Here is an 18322-nt window from a genome sequence, read left to right as displayed (position 1 = left end):
CAGTCTGGGAAGTTGGACTGTGACCTGGGTGGATGCGAGTAAGGAACGTTTGCTGATTCTCCTAGTGTATGATGGCCTGCGGCCCCGTGTTCTTCATGCAGAAGGCACGGCTGTGCCTCTGTGGTGGGTGTCTACCCCTAAAGTTCTCCAGACTTTTCTCCATCTTTAAAGCTGTTCACGATCAGACGGACCCATGAGGAAATTCTCTTATCAACCTAGCGGCTGCATATGGGGCCATGGTGGGCCTGAGGCCGCACCCAACCAGGGCAGGACCAGAACTCCTGGCCGGAGAAGGCTGGGCCCTGGATGGCCCACTCTGGAAAGCTGGGAGCCTGGAAGGGCGTGCCTTAATGGCCTGGGCTTGTCGGGATCAGTGTGAGCAGCTTGTAAGAACAGACATTTATTGTCTCTGCCTGAAGCCAGAAGTTCAAATTGAGGATGTCGGCAGGGCCATGCTCCCTGTGAAGGCTCGAGGAGAAGAGCCTTGTCTCTCCCACTTCTGGTGGCCTCAGGTGTTCCTTGCTATCTTCAGGTATCACACAGCATCTTCCCCTGTGTGTGTCTCCTCTTTCACAAGGATACCACCCAGATGGGAGAGGACCCACCCTGCTCCAGTGTGGCCTCACAGTAACTGATTACATCTGCAAAGACTGTTTCCAAACAAGGTCACCTTCACAGGTACAGGGCTTAGCTGTTGCGGCCCAGTCAACTCATATCAACCCTATAGGACAGAGGAGAACTGCCCCATGTGGTTTCCAGGGAGCAGCTGGTGGATTCGAACGGCCCACCTTTTGCTTAGCAGCCAAGCTCATCGATATACCTTTTTGGGGGGCACAACTGAACCCATGACAAGGTGAGATTGGAGGCCCAGGCTGAGGCCTCTGGCTTCACCTCCCCCACCTCCCCTGCCCTCCGGGAGGTCCGTTCACACCCTGTGAGGACCACCCGCTGCCCGCCCTGCACTGGCCTTGGTGCTCTCACAGCTATCACAGAACCTTCTGGAACACGATGCGGTGGGAGGTTTTCACATGTTGGTGTAACTCAACCGGCGAGCATATTTCCTCTGTGTGGGGGCAAGCACACCCAGCTGGGGGAGCCATGCTGTGTTTCCCCCAAATCGTTGGCATCTTTATTTTTAAAAAACTACATACTCATTGTTTAAAAATCAAAAGGGACAGAAAATTAACAACTACAGGACAAACTGAAACCCCACAGCCAATCTCTCCAAGGGCACCATGCAGCAATCTGGGGTATGGTCTGGGCTCCTTCCTCCTGAGGTGTGAGGTGATGCGTGCTACCCTCTGTGCACCCCACTCCTGGTAGGAATAGGTGGTGGACATTTTTTGACGTTGATACTCTACAAAAGACCTGCGCCGTCTGTTGTGTCTGCACGGGGCTGGTCATTAATGCCCAGTAATGACCACCGCCTGGGAGGCTCTGCTCCCTCCCCGTTGTCAGGTGTGGGTGGAGAAGCAAAGGGCAGCTCTCTCTCCAGGACCAGGTGGTTTGTAACCGGTAACCAGGTCTCACTGAGTTAACTCCAACTCATGCAACCCCATGTGTGTCAGAGTAGAACCATGCTCCATAGGGTTTCCAATGGCTGCTTTTTTTGGAAGTTGATCACCAGGCCTTTCGTCCAAGGCACCTTTGGGTGGACTTGAACCTCCAACCTTGAAACGCAGCCAAGTGCGTTCACCATTTGCATCACCCGGGGACTCCTAGTGGTTGGTAGCCCAGCCGTCCCCCACTGTGGGTCTGGGCAAGTTGTCCAGCCTGTGTCTCCATCTCCTCTTCCATAGAACGGGGGTAACAACACCGGCCTGAACCTGCTGGGCCAAGGTCACCACCATGCCCAGTGATGCAGCTCCCCACGTGCCAGGCGTGTTCCTAGGCCCTGGGCAGAAAGGGAAGATGTGTCTGCTCTCGGGAGCTCAGCCTGGAGGACACCGCCTGGGAGAAAAAGAAGCCAAGGGCAGGAGTTGCCCAGAGGGGTAGCCCCTGAGCACCTCAGCACGGGAGGGAGGCTGGGAGGACCAGGCAGAGGAGGTGGTGGCATAGGGCCTGTGCAGAGAGGCTGTGGACTGCAGGCACAGGAGCCCAGAGACAGGGAAGGGGTGCTGAGGGGGCACATGGGTTTGGCTCAAGAGCTGGGGAGACAGACAAAACCCACAAAGTGGCCAGGAACTTCAGGGGCTACCTCCAGGGAGCCCTCATTCTATGGCTTCTCTGCCGGCTGTGCTTTAGGCTCACCTGTGGGGCTTTCAGCCATGCTGCTGCCTGCCACTCAGACTCGCTGTGGGCAGCGGGGAGCTGTGCACAGCCAGAGTTGCCTCTCTGGAGCTCACAGCATAGTGGGGGCGGTGTGGAGGATGGTTGCCAGGGCCTCCCCCCTCCCGCGGCGGGAGGACTGGCTGTGATGGAAAGCCGAGGGCACCAGAGCAGGGACCTCCTGGTTAAACCTGGCCCATCAAGATCCACCTCTGGTCTGCTGTGGGCAGAACAGTCAGAACGGACTCCAGGCACAGAGTGACCGAGGCACCTCCATCCAAGGCTTCACGTCACAAAGGCCAGTGTTTGTCCTGGACACGTGGACAGAGTGAATAGACCTTTCAAAATGAAGGCATCTCTAGGGAAGGGCCTGTCTCATCCTCCAGCCATTGGAAGTCTTCCGAAACAAGGGCCCAGGTTGCCAGGAGCCGGTTGGAGAGCTGGTGAGACAGGGAGCAAGCTGTCTCCCCAGCTAGAGGGGCCACTCAGGGGCAGACGCCTGACCCAGCTCCCCAGGGACTGCACCCAGGCCCAGGAGGGTGACGGCAGGTCTGACCAGGCGGCAGCCCTGGGTGAGGGGGCAGCAGGAGGCCAACACAGCTCTGAGCCATGGATGCCGGGTCCCAGAAACTCAAGGCCATGTGGAAGCAGAGGGAGCCACCCTGCAGGGGCTCCTTCTGGGCGGATGGGGGCACAGGGAGAACACCAGAGCCTGACGGACAACATCCCACAGAAAATCACCCTGGGTGTGACAACGCTTCATTCCAATGCATCCACTCAAGACAAAATACAGTCACAGCACAGGTGGGCACGGAGCGCGTGCCAGATTCCTCGCAGACGCCGAGTCTCCTAGGGCCGCCGTCTAGGGCCGCCGTGAGGAAATGCCACAGCTGGTGGGCGGGTGGCTCTAAAGGACAGGGATTTATGATCTCACCGTGCTGGAGCCCAGAAGCCCAAAATCAGGGTGTCAGCCATGTGGATTCCTTCTGGGGGCTTGGAGAGAGAAACCGTCCCGTGCCTTGCACAGCATGGAGGGGCTTGGGCAGACAGGGCAGTGTTGTCACGAGGGTTGCTGTCAACCTCCATGCTAATTACCATAATATTATAGCTAAAACACCAGAAAATTTGACAAAATCAGTGACTATAAAGAGAACTACCTGCGTTTTATTGATTACGCAAAGGCATTGGACTGGGTGGGTCATAACCAGCTACGGATAACACTGCAGAGAGCGGGGATTCCGGAGCAGCTGTGCTCGGGAGGAAGCTGCACACACACCAACAGGCGGCCATCCGGACGGAACGAGGGGCACCGCGTGGCTTACAGGCAGGAGGGTGTGTGTCAGGGCTGTATCCTCTCACCACACCTATTACTGGGTATTCACTCTGTGTGCCGAACAAATAATCCGAGAAGCTGGACTATATGAGGAAGAACGGGGCATCAGGATTGGAGGAAGACTCATTAACAACCTGCGTTATGCAGATGACACAGCCTTGCTTGCTGAAAGTGAAGAGGACTTGAAGCACTTACTTATGAAGATCAGAGACCACAGCCTTCAGTATGGATTACACCTCAACATAAAGAAAACAAATATCCTCACAACTGGACCAATGAGCACCATCATGATAAATGGAGAAAAGATTGAAGTTGTCAAGGATTTCATTTTACTTGGATCCACAATCAACAGCCATGGAAGCAGCAGTCAGGAAATCGAAAGACGCGTTGCGTTGGGTAAATCTGCTGCAAAGGACCTCTTCAAAGTGTTGAAGAGCAAAGATGTCACCCTGAAGACTAAGGTGCCCCTGACCCAAGCCATGGTATTTTCAATCGCATCATATGCATGTGAGAGCTGGACAATGAATAAGGAAGACCGAAGAAGAGTTGATGCCTTTGAATTGTGGTGTTGGCGAAGAATATTGAATATACCATGGACTGCCAAAAGACCGAACAAATCTGTCTTGGACGAAGTGCAGCCAGAATGCTCCTTAGAGGCAAGGATGGCGAGACCGCGTCTTACATACTTTGGACACATTATCAGGAGGGACCAATCCCTGGGGGACATCATGCTTGGTAAAATAGAGGGTCAGTCAAAAAGAGGAAGACCCTCAGTGAGATGGATTCACATAGTGGCTGCAACAATGGGCTCAAGCGTAGCAACAATTGTGAGGATGGCGTAGGGTCAGGCAGTGTTTCGTTCGTTCGGTTGGCCGTAGGGTCACTGTGAGTCAGAACTGATTCCACGGCACCTAACAACAACAACATAAAAACACGCAGCAACAAAATCAGCAGTGTATGCAGACGAAACCACGTGATTCGAAGCATCATTGTAGTTGGATAATAATGACAGCTCTGACCAGAACACATCAGAAGATTCAAAAAGTAAATTAGCATAGAGTTTTAGCCTTGTGGGTATATTGATACACGTAAGCTGGGTTAACAAAAAATGTTTTTGTTATTATAACTACAGGGATGCTTTTATAAAAAATAATAAAAGCTGAAACACTGTACGGAAATTTTATAGACAGTCATTTTGGAGTCACCCCCTCTGACAGTGTCACCTGGTGTGGTCCACACCCCTATGCCCCATAGTGACTCCCCTGGGACAGGGCCATGGATGACCATGGGCCAGGGAGACGGCACTCCATTTTCTGGTGGCTGCCAGTGATCTTTGGCATCTTTTGCAGCTTATGAATATATCTGCCTCCGTCGTCACATGGCATCTGTCTTCCTTCTGTATGTGACCCTATCTCCACGTCTGTTCTCTCAGGACCCTCCAGTCATAGAGGGCCAGGACCCACCCTACTGTGGTATGATCTCATTAACGGACCACATCTGCAAAGACCCTGTTCCCCAAATATGGTCACATTTACAGGTGCAGGGTTAGGACTTCAACGTTTCTTCTGCGGGACACAGTTCAACCCACACAAACAGGTCCTTTGCAGGTTCCAGAGGGCTGCTCCATGTGAGGCCGATGCCTGGGTTCTCATGCCTGTTTCTGCTTGTCATAGGCTGGGTTTTCTAGAGAAGCAAAACCAGTAAAGCGCATAAATATACATAGAGAGAGATTTGTATCAAGGAAGCGGCTCACGGGGTTGTAGAGGCTGGAACATCCCAAGTCTGCAGGTCAGGATAGAGGCGTCTCCTGATCCAAGTAGCTGCAGGGACTGTTGAACCCAAGATTGGCAGATCAGAGTGCAGGGTTCTTGCTAACAGGCCGGGAACATCAATGAATCCCAGGATCGGGAGGCAAGACTGCAGGTAAGCTGCTTGTTCAAGTCCCAAGAACCGGATGTCAGATGAACAGGACCCAGCCGCAGGATCCAGAGCAAGCAGACCCTGAGCCCTGCCAGAATGTTCGCTTATATTCAGTGCAGGCCACACGCCCAAGAAAACTCCCTTCCAACTGATTAGCTATTCACAGCAGATCCCATCATGGCGGTGACCACATATCAAATCTCAACGGGGAAGTGATCACAACATTACATGACTGCCAAAACACTGAGAATCATGGCCCAGCCAAGTTGACACATGATCTTAACCATCACACTGCTGAAGGACCAAGACCACTGAGAGGTGCCAGGCCCAGGCCAGGAGGACTCAGGGTGGTGTCAGGGCATCCTGCTGACAGCCACTCTGATCCTGGTCTGGAGCAGGGCACCCGCATCTCATTCCTGCCTGCAGGGGAGGGTGCTGAGACTCTGCCTGCCCCTTCCCACTGTGAATCTCTGTCCCTGCTACCTGCTCTGGCCTCACCTCCCTGGAGGGCTCCCCAGAGGGCTCTCTTTAGGTACACACACCACCCTGAGCTATCTGTGTTTCCTGGGGTGTACTGTGCTGCTCCCTCCCCCCAGGCCTCCACAGGTGCCTGGCCCTAAACACTGCGCCTTCCCTGGCCCTGCTGGGCCTCTCCTCCTGGTTCTCAGTGTCAGCGAGAACATCACTTCCTCCGGAAGCTGGCCAAGGCTCTCCTGCTAGTGGTGGGGCAGGGGCAATCATCGGTGAACAGGGGCCAAGAAAGCAGCAGGCAGGGGGATGTGGCCATAGCTGGGAGGGGCCGGGAGGGCCTCTGAGGGGAGATGGCCATCCAGCTGGACCCCAGTGGCAGGAGGAAGGGACGATGTGGGCTCAGAGAATGTTGATACCATTCATAATCCCAAAAGGTGCATGCTCAGGCTCATGGGGCCTTCCTCCAAACCCACAAGGGCTGGGGGCATGGACCCCTGCAGCCTGGACACCGAGACCTTCCCACCCCCACCCGGGCTGGTCTGCTCTCTCCAGGGAGCACAAGGGCACAAACACACCCAGGGCTCTGCCCCTCTGGCTCCAGGAATGCCCTTGGCTGGGCAGGCCCTGGTAGTCTCTGCTCCTGCTGCACAGGTCAACCCTGGACAGCACTGGTCCTGAACAGAGAGCTTGAGGGGCGCCATCCAGGCCGAGAGTCACATGGCACTGGCTTGAGCAGGGCCTCGGAGCTGGTTTAGAGAAAGACCCGGCTGTAGCCCTGACCTCAAGCCTGTGCTCTCGGTGCTCAGCCCCCTTCTCTCACTTCCTCTTTCCAGGCCACCCACAGAGGTGGCGAGATACTGACAACAGCCCATACCCCCATCACACTGACCACTGGTTCAATGTTGTTCTAACTCTCTCCCACCCGCAAAGCTCAGTGTTGTTGCTGTCAGATCGGCTCTGACTCATGGTACCCCCACGCACAACAGACTGAAACATTGCCTGGTCCTGTGCCATCTTCAAGATCACTGGTACGCTGGAGTCCATTGCTGCAGCCACTGTGTATCGTGAGGGCCTCCCAGCCGAGGAGCTCATCTTCCAGCTCTGGATTGGACAATATTCTGCTGTGATCCATAAGGCTTTTATTGGCTAATTTTCAGAAGTAGATCACCAGGCCTTTCCTCCTGGTCTGTCTTACTCTGTCAACTTCGCTGAAACCTGCCCACCTGGTGGCATAGCTTCCAGCATCTCAGCAACATGAAAGCCACCACAGTATGACAAACTGACAGATGGGTGGGTGGTGAAGTAGGCAGTGCCCCCATTTTATAACTGCCTCAGCCTGCACAGGACACTACAACAGAGAGCTTCAAACCTCTGGAGTGACCCCAGGGAGAAGCCCCTACTCACAGCTGCTCCACTTACAGAATCCCCAAGGAACAGGCCCAGCTGCCCATGTGAGCCCCCTTACCCTGGCTCCCACCGTCTCCAAGGGCCAGCTCCGAGGTGGCTCTAACCACCTCGATGCCTCCACGCCCTCACGGCTTCTTTGGGGATCATCACCCACCACCGCCTCCCCCCAAAATTCAGGCTCAGACAGACCTGAAGGCTTTAAATGGATTTGAAATTTTATTCAATAGAAGGAAACTTGAAAAGGCTTAGGTTCTTTTCTTTTGTAGTTTCCTCAGCTGTTTATGCTTTTTTTTCCCCAAAAAAGTAAAGTAGGGTTATTTCAGACAAGTCAGAAAATCCAAATAAGGCAGATAGGAATTGGGACACTCCCCCTCCACCCCCAACACTCAGAACAGCTGAGCCAAGCTCACATGTGTGGTCACACCAAAGGCAGGAGCTGGTCACTCTGAGGTTTTTAACCTACATCATGTCCTTAACAACCTCCCAACTCAGAGCCTTTACAGGGTCTCTTCTTTTTCCCTGTTGTAAACAGCACAGGTTAGGAAGGATTTGGTGAAAAAAAAGGAGGAAGAAAATTCATTTTTTTTTTTCCAAAGCAACCCCACCCAAGGAAAAATTTCTGGAAAGATGGGCAAGAATAGTTAAAGACCCACAGCCACACTGGAGAGCCCAGAGATGAGGAGATAAGCCAGTCGCAAGCAAATAGTTGGCAGCTGGGACTTGCATTTTCCAACCACATCGTCATCCTGCCCACGTTGGTTTTAGCTCAGTGTTTCTCCACAAACTGTGATTCTGAGAGTGTGGGGTTCGTGACCCCAGTCCCAACCCAGCCACAGGCTGGAGAGAACTGGATAGGGCAAGGTGAGGAGGGTCACCCCTACCTATACCCCACAGCTTCCTGGAGCGCCAGGGGCCCCTCAGAGAGCCCACCTCGCTTTGCTCTGGTAGGCTGTGCCCTGGGGGGGGGGGCAGGCTGTGCCCTGGGGGGGGCAGGCTGTGCCCTGGGGGGGGGCAGGCTGTGCCCTGGGCGGGGGTAGGCTGTGCCCAGGAGCCCAAAGCACAAGAGGGGTTGGGGTGCAGACCGCCCCCCAACCCCAGCACGAAGTAGGCAGTCCCCACTGTTGCAGGTGCAGAATAGGCCTCCACCCGGCCTGGGGTCCCGCAGGAGCTGACCTGTCGCCTGGGCCCTGAACGGTAACTGGAGGGAGGCTTCAGCCCCAAGAATGGAGTGATGAGACAGGGTCCCGGGGGAAGGGGACGCCCCCTGCGGAGCTCTGACGGCGGGATGAGCCAGGCGACTACAGGAAGGGGCTGCACGAGCAGGGGCGCGGGGGAGGGGGCGGAATCACGAGCTAGGAGGCCGGGTGGAAACACGTGGGGAGGGACAGGGTGGGCGGCAGATGCGAGGGATGGCGGCGGCGGAGGGCGGCGCGGTAGGGCGCGGGCCCACGGGGCGCGGACCACGTGTGACGGGTGGACGCCATCCCGTTTTCTGGGAGGGGCGGTACCAGTCCCGTGAAAGGGGTGGGAGAGGCGTCGGAGCGCGGGCTGCGCACGGGCAGAGCAGGACGCCCGGTGGAGCCGCCCGAGGAGGTGGAGGCCCGGGGGCGCCCCAGCCGCCCACGTGCTCCGCGGCGCCGACACTTTAAACCGGCGGGAGGAGCGCGGCGCGCGCCCGGGGCGCGGTCACGCGTCTCATTTGCATACGGCTCGCGCAGTCCAAGCGCGGCGCCCGCTCTGCCGCCTCTGATTGGTCTCCTTCGGCCTCGCCGAGGTGCAGTTGACATGCGCAGCTCTGGCCCAATCGCAGCCCGTCTTGCTTCTGGAGGGAGGTGCCCGGGTGGCGGTTCGGCCAATGGGGCGCTGCGTTATTGGCGGCCACGGCGGCGCTGCAGCCGGAGCAAGAGGAGCCGCCGCCGCCGCCGCCACTGCCGCAGAAGGCGTGAGGTGTGGAGCCGCGGGGTGCGGGCCTGGCCGGGTAACGGTGCTGCCGGGGGCGGGGGCCGGCAGGGCGGCGGGCGGGAGAAGGGCGCGGCGGGCCGGCCGCGGGCGCCGTCTGTGGGGGCCGCGCGGCTCGGGGCCAGGGGCGGGGCCCGCGGCCTCCTGCCTGGAGGCGGCCGCGGCCGAGCGCCGCCGGGACCGCGGGCCGGGCCTCCCCTCCCCCGCCGCCGCCGGCCCTGAAGGTCAGCGGCCTGGTCGTCTGGCTCCGGCCGGGTCCGCGGTGGCCGCGCGGCTCCCGCTCCGCCGACGGTGCCCTTGGGGAAGGTGAGGGCCTCGGGGCCGCTTCCCGCCCGGAGCTGGTGCGGTCAAATCTCCCGCCAGCGCGGCCGCCTCACGTGCCGGCCCCGGGGCCGGGCGGGGCCGGGCAGCGGCTCGAGGCTCCCCGGCGGTCGAGAGGCCGCGTTCGGGACCTCGCTTCCCGAGCGTGGGCTTCCCCGCGGGCTGGTGCGGCCCGGGCCCGGGTGGCTGGAGGCGGGCTAACGGCGGAGCTTCGTTTCCGAGCGCCTGGTGGGCTGGGGCCGCTCGACGACGGGCGCAGATCTCGGTGGTGTTGGTCAGCTGCCGCGGGGAGCTGGGCGGCAGAAACGGGGTGCTGGGCGGCAGAAACGGGGTGCTGGGCAACACGTGCTATGCTGGGAAGGCCGCGGGCTCAGGCGCCTTAGGCGGGTGCCCCGAGAACGGTCGGTGGCGCTTCAGTTACCCCGGCATCGCAGGCGTCAGGTCTGCTTTAGGGGTTGAAACCATCCTTTAGGAGAGAAGATGTTTCCTCCCGAGGAAAAGAGGAGGAGTCGAGCAAGGCTTAGAAGCCCTGGATGGGAAGGTTCCACTTGCCGTGCACAGAGGGTCTGGGAATGACTCTGACGTTGCCCAAAGGGGGTTAGTACTACACAGGTGTATGTTTTTACCGATTAAGTAACTTTTTTTTTTTTTAATAACCTCTTCCTTTTTTTCTTGAGTGCTTCCTGTTCACGGCAGCCAAGGATTGCCTGGTTGGGACGAGGTCTTCCTTCCACCTTCCATCCTTCTCCTTAACTCGGCAGTAGCATCGCAAGTCTGATCGAGATAAGGGAGGCGGAGGTGCTTAGTGTCAGAAATTTTCATTCCCACATTCAAAACCTTCAGACCCCCCGAATTGTGCCACTTGACATGTGTGGGTGAATGTTCATGTGTCTGGCAAGAAGGTCCATCGTTCTCTCCCTGATCTCAAAGGAATCTGTGATCCAACGTAGCTTAGGACGTATCTGGCCAGGCTTTGGGTCACCTACCCACGCCGAGTCACTTTCCCAGCTTCACAGCCCTAGGAGTCCCTTTTCATCTGCCTGTACTTAGTGTACTGTGTAGAAACAGGCTTGTGGAAACTCCTGTATTAAAGCTGAACGGGTACACAGGGTAAGTTCTTAGCTCTGCTGTTTAGGAGGTATTTTAAAGTTACTGCCCTTGACGTAGTGATAACTTCTCATGACTAGTGTTTATCATATGCCAGGGGCTGCTCTCCACTCTTTTGCATGTTAGTTCATTTCCTAGTGGCCTGTAAGATGGCTTCTATTTTTTTCCTGTTCAATTAACCAGTGAGGTTAGGTTTAGTGACTTGTCCAAGTTGAGAGACCTTGGATTAATACCCAGGCAATTTTTCTCCAGAAGCTGTGTTTGATCTCACCTGGATACCTCCACTGGGTTTGTTGAGTTTCGATTTTTAACTTTGCCCAGATGTACCGCTTTCCTAAAGGGAAGGAAAGGCGTTTTAATGGAGAATTAGGTCCCCATTGGTGAGCTAAACCTAACTGAAGCCTGGATTATGAGGATTTGAGCTGGTTCTTGTTTTCCAGAAAGATCCACAGAGTACGAAATGCTTCCCGTGGTAGAATCTGGAGATTTCAGATTGGGATTAGCAGTTGTTAGAGGAATAACTGATAGGCAAATATAAAATGAACTTCAAAGGAGGGAAGGACAGTGGTGATAAAGTAGGGAAATATTCCAAAGATTAAGTGAGTGACTAAAAATAAAGACCGGGTGATGGTTTAAAAATCAGTTATTTAGCTCACTTGTTGAAGTGGAGTTGGGAAGAGAAAGAAGCCCTAGAAAATGAGTTTCCTCAATTTATTAGCTGCTTCCTTGTTTGGGGACTAGAAAAAGACTTTCATTTTTGGGAGGTAAATTACCCTATTTTTCTGAGATTTGAGAGAATCTTAAAAGTAATACCTTTTTGGTCAGTAAAAACGCTACTGCAAAAGTTAAACTTGTATAGAATTATAGTGACAAAAAGGGACTCGTTTTACAGATGAAACAGGTATAGGGAGTGCAGCCTTCTCAAGTTTGCCTGGGGGCATTTTCACCAGAATCTTAAGGCCTCTTCTCATGGTACGATTTTATGAATTGTTTTAGCGTTGCCCTGCCGAGTTCAGTAGTTCCTGTGCCATAGGGTGTTTGCAGCCTGTTTTTTCCTAGTTGATCGGTGTTACTGATGCGGAGTGTCAGCAGGTTATCTCCACGAGCGTATCACGAGATGGCATCTGAACACGTCTGCTCTGCATTTTGTCTTACAAGCCTTGAGCCCTGCACTGTTTTTCATAACTCATACAGAGTAACGATTGGGAAATTGAATTCCTTGTCATAGCTGATTTGACCATTCTCAGGTTTGATACGCTCATTACGCTGAATCCTGAAAAGATTTTTAATACTAGTAAGTGGTCCTCTGAAAACGTGGAGGGCATTTTGATTTTGCGAATTGGCCATTTAGATTATCAGATTCTCTAGTGTTTTGAGCTTAGAGATTTTTATCTGTGTGAGTTAGTTCATGCTTCTGTGGAGATATTTTTAAGATAGAATGTGTTTAGCACCACATTGCAGCCTGGAGTTTGTACTTGAAACTTTGGCTTAAGTATTTTCATTAACCTGTCAGGGTTTTTACAACCGTTTATTATAGAGAGCATATTGGTCTCCTGTATCTGCATTTCTCTGACTGACTATTGGGGTTGAAATACAAATACCAATGTGTAAATAGAGTTCAGAATTATTTATTTTTAAAGTTGCTTTTCTTTCTTATCTTCCTTTGGGTGTATGCACTTCCTTTATCAGTTTAAAAACCGTTGGGTATGTTTATGGTGCACTTAGATTTTGCCAGGGAACCTAGGTTTTTTTGTTTTCTAAGACAGACACTTTGTGAACGAGAGGATGATTTAAGTTCCCCAAGGACTGGAGGCCGCGTGAAGTGTGGGGCTTCAGGCAGGCAGGCGGACTGCTTGGAGCAGGTGGCCTAGTGTTGCTGTCAAAGGAGTGCTTCCCTTTTTATTTTATTTATTTAAAGCTCTTACTTTGAATAAAAAAAAAAATAAGAGGCTGATAATTGGTTTGACTCTTGCACAGCTGTGGTGACTTCAGGAGCAGAAAGTGGCTGATGCAGAATCATTGCAGGAACTGGCTCTCACCTGGTCTGCCTCCTGCGCCGACACCTCGTACACGATTTAACAGTAAATGGTGGTTGTGCCCTCTGCCTGCCTAAACTACAGTTGAAGTGTCTGGGATGACTTTGTAGCATCTCCTTCCTGTTGAGCACAGGGTATGTGGAAAACTTTTATGGATAGTGAAGGCTTTTGACCATTCTGAAATTTTTAAAAAATGGTTCGCCATAATGTAGATTTGTTTTGAGAGTCGTTGATTTTTTGTCTGCTCAATTAAGTTGTAAGCAGGGTTGTTTTACTTTGTTTGCCATTGAGTTTGAAATTTCCTGAGCCTTTAGTAGCAGGAGAGACGATGGATTTTTGCAGTATGAACATGACAGAAGATGGCTTTGTGCGCGAACTTTTCCTTGCTGATCTGGACCACTCACTCTGTAGCCTTAGATCTGCTCTCACGGGTCTGTGCTGTGAGCTGTTGGGACTAAAGGTGTTTCAGTTGTACACGCGTGGGAACGAGTACTACCCTTGAGAAGATGTTCGTTGTTCACTCCACTGTTACTGGGAGTGTTTTGTGTCTTTTTTTCACTGAGTCAGCAAGTGTTCCTGGGCCTTCCACGTGCTGGCACGGCTCTAGGTCCTGGGCTGCTGCGGCACTGAACAAAGCAGACAGGCTTGCCCTCCTGGAGCAGACGTTTCTGTCGGGGAGATTCTGGCAAGTTAGATGGTGGGAAAAAAGTGGTGAGAAGGAACGGGACCTTGGGCAGCTGCAGTTTTAAATAGGGTGGAGAGAGAAAGAAAACCGTACTGACCAGACCAGATGACAGGCCCTTTAAACATTGGGGTAAGAACGCCTTCAAATGTTTGCTTCATTCAGTCTCCCAGTAATGCACTGCAGAGAAAAGAGAGTGGAGGTCGGGGAGAAACCTGGCTACAGCTATGAAGGTTCACTGCCTGGAGTCAAAGGCATAGTGTTTTGGTTAAAAAAGGAAGTCGTTCTTTTGCTCTCTTCCTGAGAGCTGAAGGCTCTGCTCTCCAGCAAGCCTCTGAAGAAAGATGGCATGTGTGGCCTGCTGTTAGTGATTGCAGTAGACTAGCTCAGCAGATGTGACTCAGGAAATGGCTCTGCCTGTGCCTCTTCAGGTACCGCATGGGTGGGCAGAGGTGTGTGTGTGTGTTCCATGCTGTCATAGGTAACACGTATTACCACATGTGTCACGCCAAACCTGTGCTGGGCCCAGACCTGCTGCATCAGACACACAGAGTCCCTGTCAGCTGCCTGTTGTTCAATCGGAAGACAGGGCATTTTAAAAAACATCATAATGAGAAGTTTCAAGCATAAACTACAATTATCAATTTGCTAGGCTTAGTTCATTTGTCAACATATATATATTTTCTTTTTAATTAAAAAATTTTTTTATAGATCCTGAAAAGAAAAGGGAAGTACCTAAATATCAGCTGAACCTGTTGGTTCCTTGTATCTGAGGAACTGACATTTTTAGTATGCTCAAAACCAATTATAGTCTAAATTCAAGGCTAACTGTATGAGTTGAGGATCTGGATGCCCCCTCCTTTTTTTTTTTAATTGCTAAGACATTGTAAGTACAAATGAAGGCTGTGTTGGTTAACAAGGAAATTCTCTATTGATTTGAAAGAGTACGTAAGTTATTTGGTTGTTTACTTCAGGATATATTTTCACTCACCTGCTGGTATATTTAAACTTCTGGATGAGGAGCCTGCTCATCACATAGTAGGAAGGAGACCAGGGCTCTCCCCAGACCCCATATGTGTGAGTGGGTCGTTCACATGTCCCACGGGGTATTCTCATTTGCCTTAGAATAAATAGATCGATCCTCTGCCCCTTGTGACCTTCTAAGAGGAAATACAATTCAGGATTCTGGGGGTTAGGCCCTGCACCCCACGGCTGAGCAGGCCTCCCAGGTAAGAGGGCCAGATTGTCGTCCTCAGGCCTCTGTGTGAATGGCATTGATGTTGTTACGCTGCAGAGTTCACTTAACTGTTACCTTTGTGTGACAGGAGTTGACACAGTAGTGAAACTCTCAGGCTTGTTCAAATATTGTTTACGTTAATTTTCATCACTCAGATACCTCACGTATAGGTGTCTAGGACCCATGGCCGTATTAGGACGACGTGATAATGTGTAAGGGTGTTGTTATGTGTAGGTTGGCCATACTTCCCAGCTTATGCCTTCTTTGTTTCTCAAAAGTGACCTAATTTGAAATTATACGGTTACTCTAGCTATACACTTAAGTGTTTTCAGTTAAAAATCAGGAATTTAAAGTTATATTGGATAATTTGATACAAAATTTTAAATTTTGTTTCCGCATAAGAACGATTGGGGAGGGGTTAGGAGTAAAATTAATGCATAAATAGCTTTGGTGAAGTGTTTCACATGAACACAGACCGTTCATTTGTGGTGATGTGCCGCCAAGCCAAGTTTAAAATTATAGGTTTAAAGATTTTGACCCTGGGGAAAAACGTGAACTGCTGCATTCTTTTGAAAAGTTCAGGTTCCCTCCCAGGTCAAAACTTTTTATTTGAACGATATTAAGACTTGCTAACCAGAGTAAACAAAGGGCACCGTGTGGTAAGGAGAGGTGACAGCTGGTTTATAGAGTCACCACTCTGCAGCGTTCTCCCTACAGACAGAGGACAGTGTTCCCGCAGACTTGCTTGGTTGGCCCCATCGGGAAGTAGGTAGAACGGGGGTGAGTACGCAGACCGTAAGAGGGGAAGGGGAAGCCGGGTGCCACTCTGTGCTTGGCACCAGGATTTCATCTTCTCGGCAGACCGTAAGGTAGGCCTTGTTCTCTCCTTTACGGAGGATGAGGCGGAGCAGTGCCCTCCTGGTTACACAGCTAGGAAATGAGGGGGTGGAATTCAGCCCCAGGTCAAACCAGGTTTTCATTGTGTGTCTGCTAGGTTCTAGGCATTGGAGTCCAGGTTGTATTTATTTCTCTTTGTTTAAACTTACTATCTTGTTTTTCTCTTTCTGTCCTAGATTTGACACTTAAAAAAAAAAGAATACATCAAGTTTAACTTAACCGTCTTGCCATCATGTCACCAAAAATAGTATTAAGGAGCGCATGCCTTCCTGTGGGTGAAACTGAGTCGTTGCATGGATGCACTTTGAGTTGGAGTGTGTGTCATTCTACGGAAAGGTGGCCCTCGTGGGCCTAGATCCCAAACAGGGTGTTCACTCATCCTGCACATATTATGGTACCTGCCCCTGAGGCTGGGAATACGATGTGAACAGGGCTCACTCGGCTTCTAGTCACGGTGAATTTCTGGGGACCACTGCTCAACACCAGGGTTCAGACCCTGACCAAGCTGGCGCTTGTCATGTCTTCCAGCTTTGCCGGTAGAGGCAGCAAGAATCGGAGTGGTTGGTAGCAGGTAGTATGGAAAGGTCAGAAAGGTGTGGGTTTGAATTCTGCTCACCAGCCATGTGACCTTGGATTAGGTAGTTCACCTCTCTGTGTCTTGGCTTCCTTTCCTATCAACTGGGACAGTCCTTTCCTAGTGGAAGTGCCTGGCGTGGAAGCCCTTGGGAGCGAAGGAAGTATTGGGAGCAGAGTGTGGCTTCCTTAGGTACTGCAGTCTGGGTAGTGAGAGCTGTCTGTCGCTCCCAAGAGAGCGGGCCCCTGTCAGCACTTCCTGTAGTGTGTGTGTGCATCTAGGGAAGGTGCTACTGAATGTATGGACAGCTCACTTAATACAGCCGAGTTATAGTTGATGTCGGTGAGAAGCTAGTTTGGCAGTTTGTGTCAGGATCCATCCATATGCTTTGACCCAGAAATCCTACTGTTGCCATTTTAATCTAAAATCACAGGGCAGGGGACAAACTAAGGTATATCCATAGAGACATTATCAAAGGTATAGAGCAGAGAAAACACCTTCACTGTTTAACAGCTGGTAAATGGTAAGTGTGTTAATTATCAGAATATTGCCATAAAAGATACTCTGTGTTCATGCCTGTCTTGCACTTGACACACGTAACATGTGAAAGCAGAACGTAAACGTGGGTGTTGTATGATTGCAGCTGAATGCATGTGTAGCAAGCACTGGAAAGGTACGGGAGCTGGGAGTCGGTGCGGAGGCAGGCAGGCTAGAGAGCACAGGGCTTGTATTTCTGTGTGATGAGCCTGGACCCTGGCAGAAGGTGCTGGGGGGTCATTGAAGGGTTTAGAAAGACAGCCACGTGGGCCTGTGTTGGGTAACTGGCCTGGAGGTGCTGTAGGCGTGGCTAGCCATCATGATCTTTGTTGCGTTATTTTTCTCCTTCTGGTTTTCATCTGCTTTCTTAATCTTCTAGCTTTTTGAAAAAGACCGTAAATTTTTTTAAATAATTAAAAATCTGTTTGTTGAAACAAAACTGTAATTAATAAAAAAGAAAAAGGGAATCGCAGATAAATACAACACAATTGTAGATCATAAATTCTCATTGGAGCTGTTGAAATTCAGATTTTGTTCTCTTTTACTCTAAAGTTTTGTGATTGAGAAGTTTGGTGAGTTTTGACACCAAATGACCAGTAGCTCCAGTCCAGTGTAGAGCATCTCCCCTAGAATGTTCCCTCATGCCCTTCTGGTCAGCCTTGTCCCCACAACCTCTATTCAAGTCTGCTTTAACAAAGCTTTGTTTGTGAATCTTAGAAGTGCTAATTACTACAACTCTTTTTCATTTGTAGGGAATAAAAACATTCAGATGGCAGATAACAGGTAAGGCCAAGTGGACTTTCTTTACGGGAATTTTGAAATCTCATTGGCGAGGAAGAACCAAGCCATGTTTCAGTGAAACACCCCCCAAGTCAGAGCAGAATGGACTTCAGGCTCTAGCTGGTGGCTCGTTTTTCTGTATATTGGTGCTCATAAAGAAGTTGCTTCAGAAGTGAGGAGGTCTGTCTGTGTAACAAGACCACGGGCAATGTTTCTCCGGTGTGGATACTTACACACCTCTGTGGAAAGGAAGGGGTCTTTTGTTCTTCAAGCTTTGACACCGAGGGCAGGAGGGCACGTCATTAACTCCACACCAGCCAAACTGCAGCCTCCTGGGCTCAGTTGAAAGTTTGTTGTCCTTTGGATTGTTCTGAAGATAAGTACTGCGGGTTCCTCTTGCTTACATTTGGTTTGTATGTTGTTTGATATGGTTTATTTTTGGTGAGCAAGGTGTATTCAGGCATCTGCGAAAACCGTTAGACCCATATTTATGAAATTTATACTTTTTTTTTTTTAATTGTACCTCAGATGAAGGTTTACAGAACAAACTAGCTTCTCATTAGACAATATACATATTGTCAATCCCACATGACAACACTCCGTTCTTGACCTTGGGTTCCCCATTACCAGCTTTCTTGTTCCCTCCTGCCTTCTTGTCCTTGCCCCTAGGCTGGTGTGCCCGTTTAGTCTCATTTTGTCTTATGGGCCTGTCTAATCTTTGGCTGAAGGGTGAACCTGAGGAGTGAATGTGTTACTAAACTAAACGGGTGTGCAGGGGCCATGCTCTTGGGGT

General features: G+C 51.5%; 1 protein-coding gene across 9 annotated transcripts in view; it reads left to right on the top strand.

Moving 5' to 3' along the window:
- The first annotated feature begins 9271 nt into the window (after positions 1-9271).
- NAP1L4 (nucleosome assembly protein 1 like 4) overlaps positions 9272-18322 on the top strand; it is a 46601-nt gene continuing 37550 nt past the window's right edge. For 3 of the 9 annotated variants that reach the window (XR_010322370.1, XM_064287598.1, XM_064287599.1), the window contains exons 1-2: positions 9294-9377; positions 17502-17532. Coding sequence is in view for 8 of the 9 variants with exons in the window: in XM_064287598.1 (XP_064143668.1) it covers positions 17519-17532 (14 nt within the window). In the remaining variant the exon portion in view is untranslated. Of the gene's footprint in view, positions 9378-9889; positions 17533-18322 lie in introns of those variants that run through there. The other 6 variants (XM_064287602.1, XM_064287596.1, XM_064287603.1 and 3 more) reach the window with 6 other exon arrangements.

Source organism: Loxodonta africana, chromosome 7 (genome assembly GCF_030014295.1).
Source record: "Loxodonta africana isolate mLoxAfr1 chromosome 7, mLoxAfr1.hap2, whole genome shotgun sequence".
NCBI lineage: Eukaryota > Metazoa > Chordata > Mammalia > Proboscidea > Elephantidae > Loxodonta > Loxodonta africana.
Note: the sequence above shows the minus strand (reverse complement) of the source record. Positions and strands in the feature narration are given on the sequence as shown.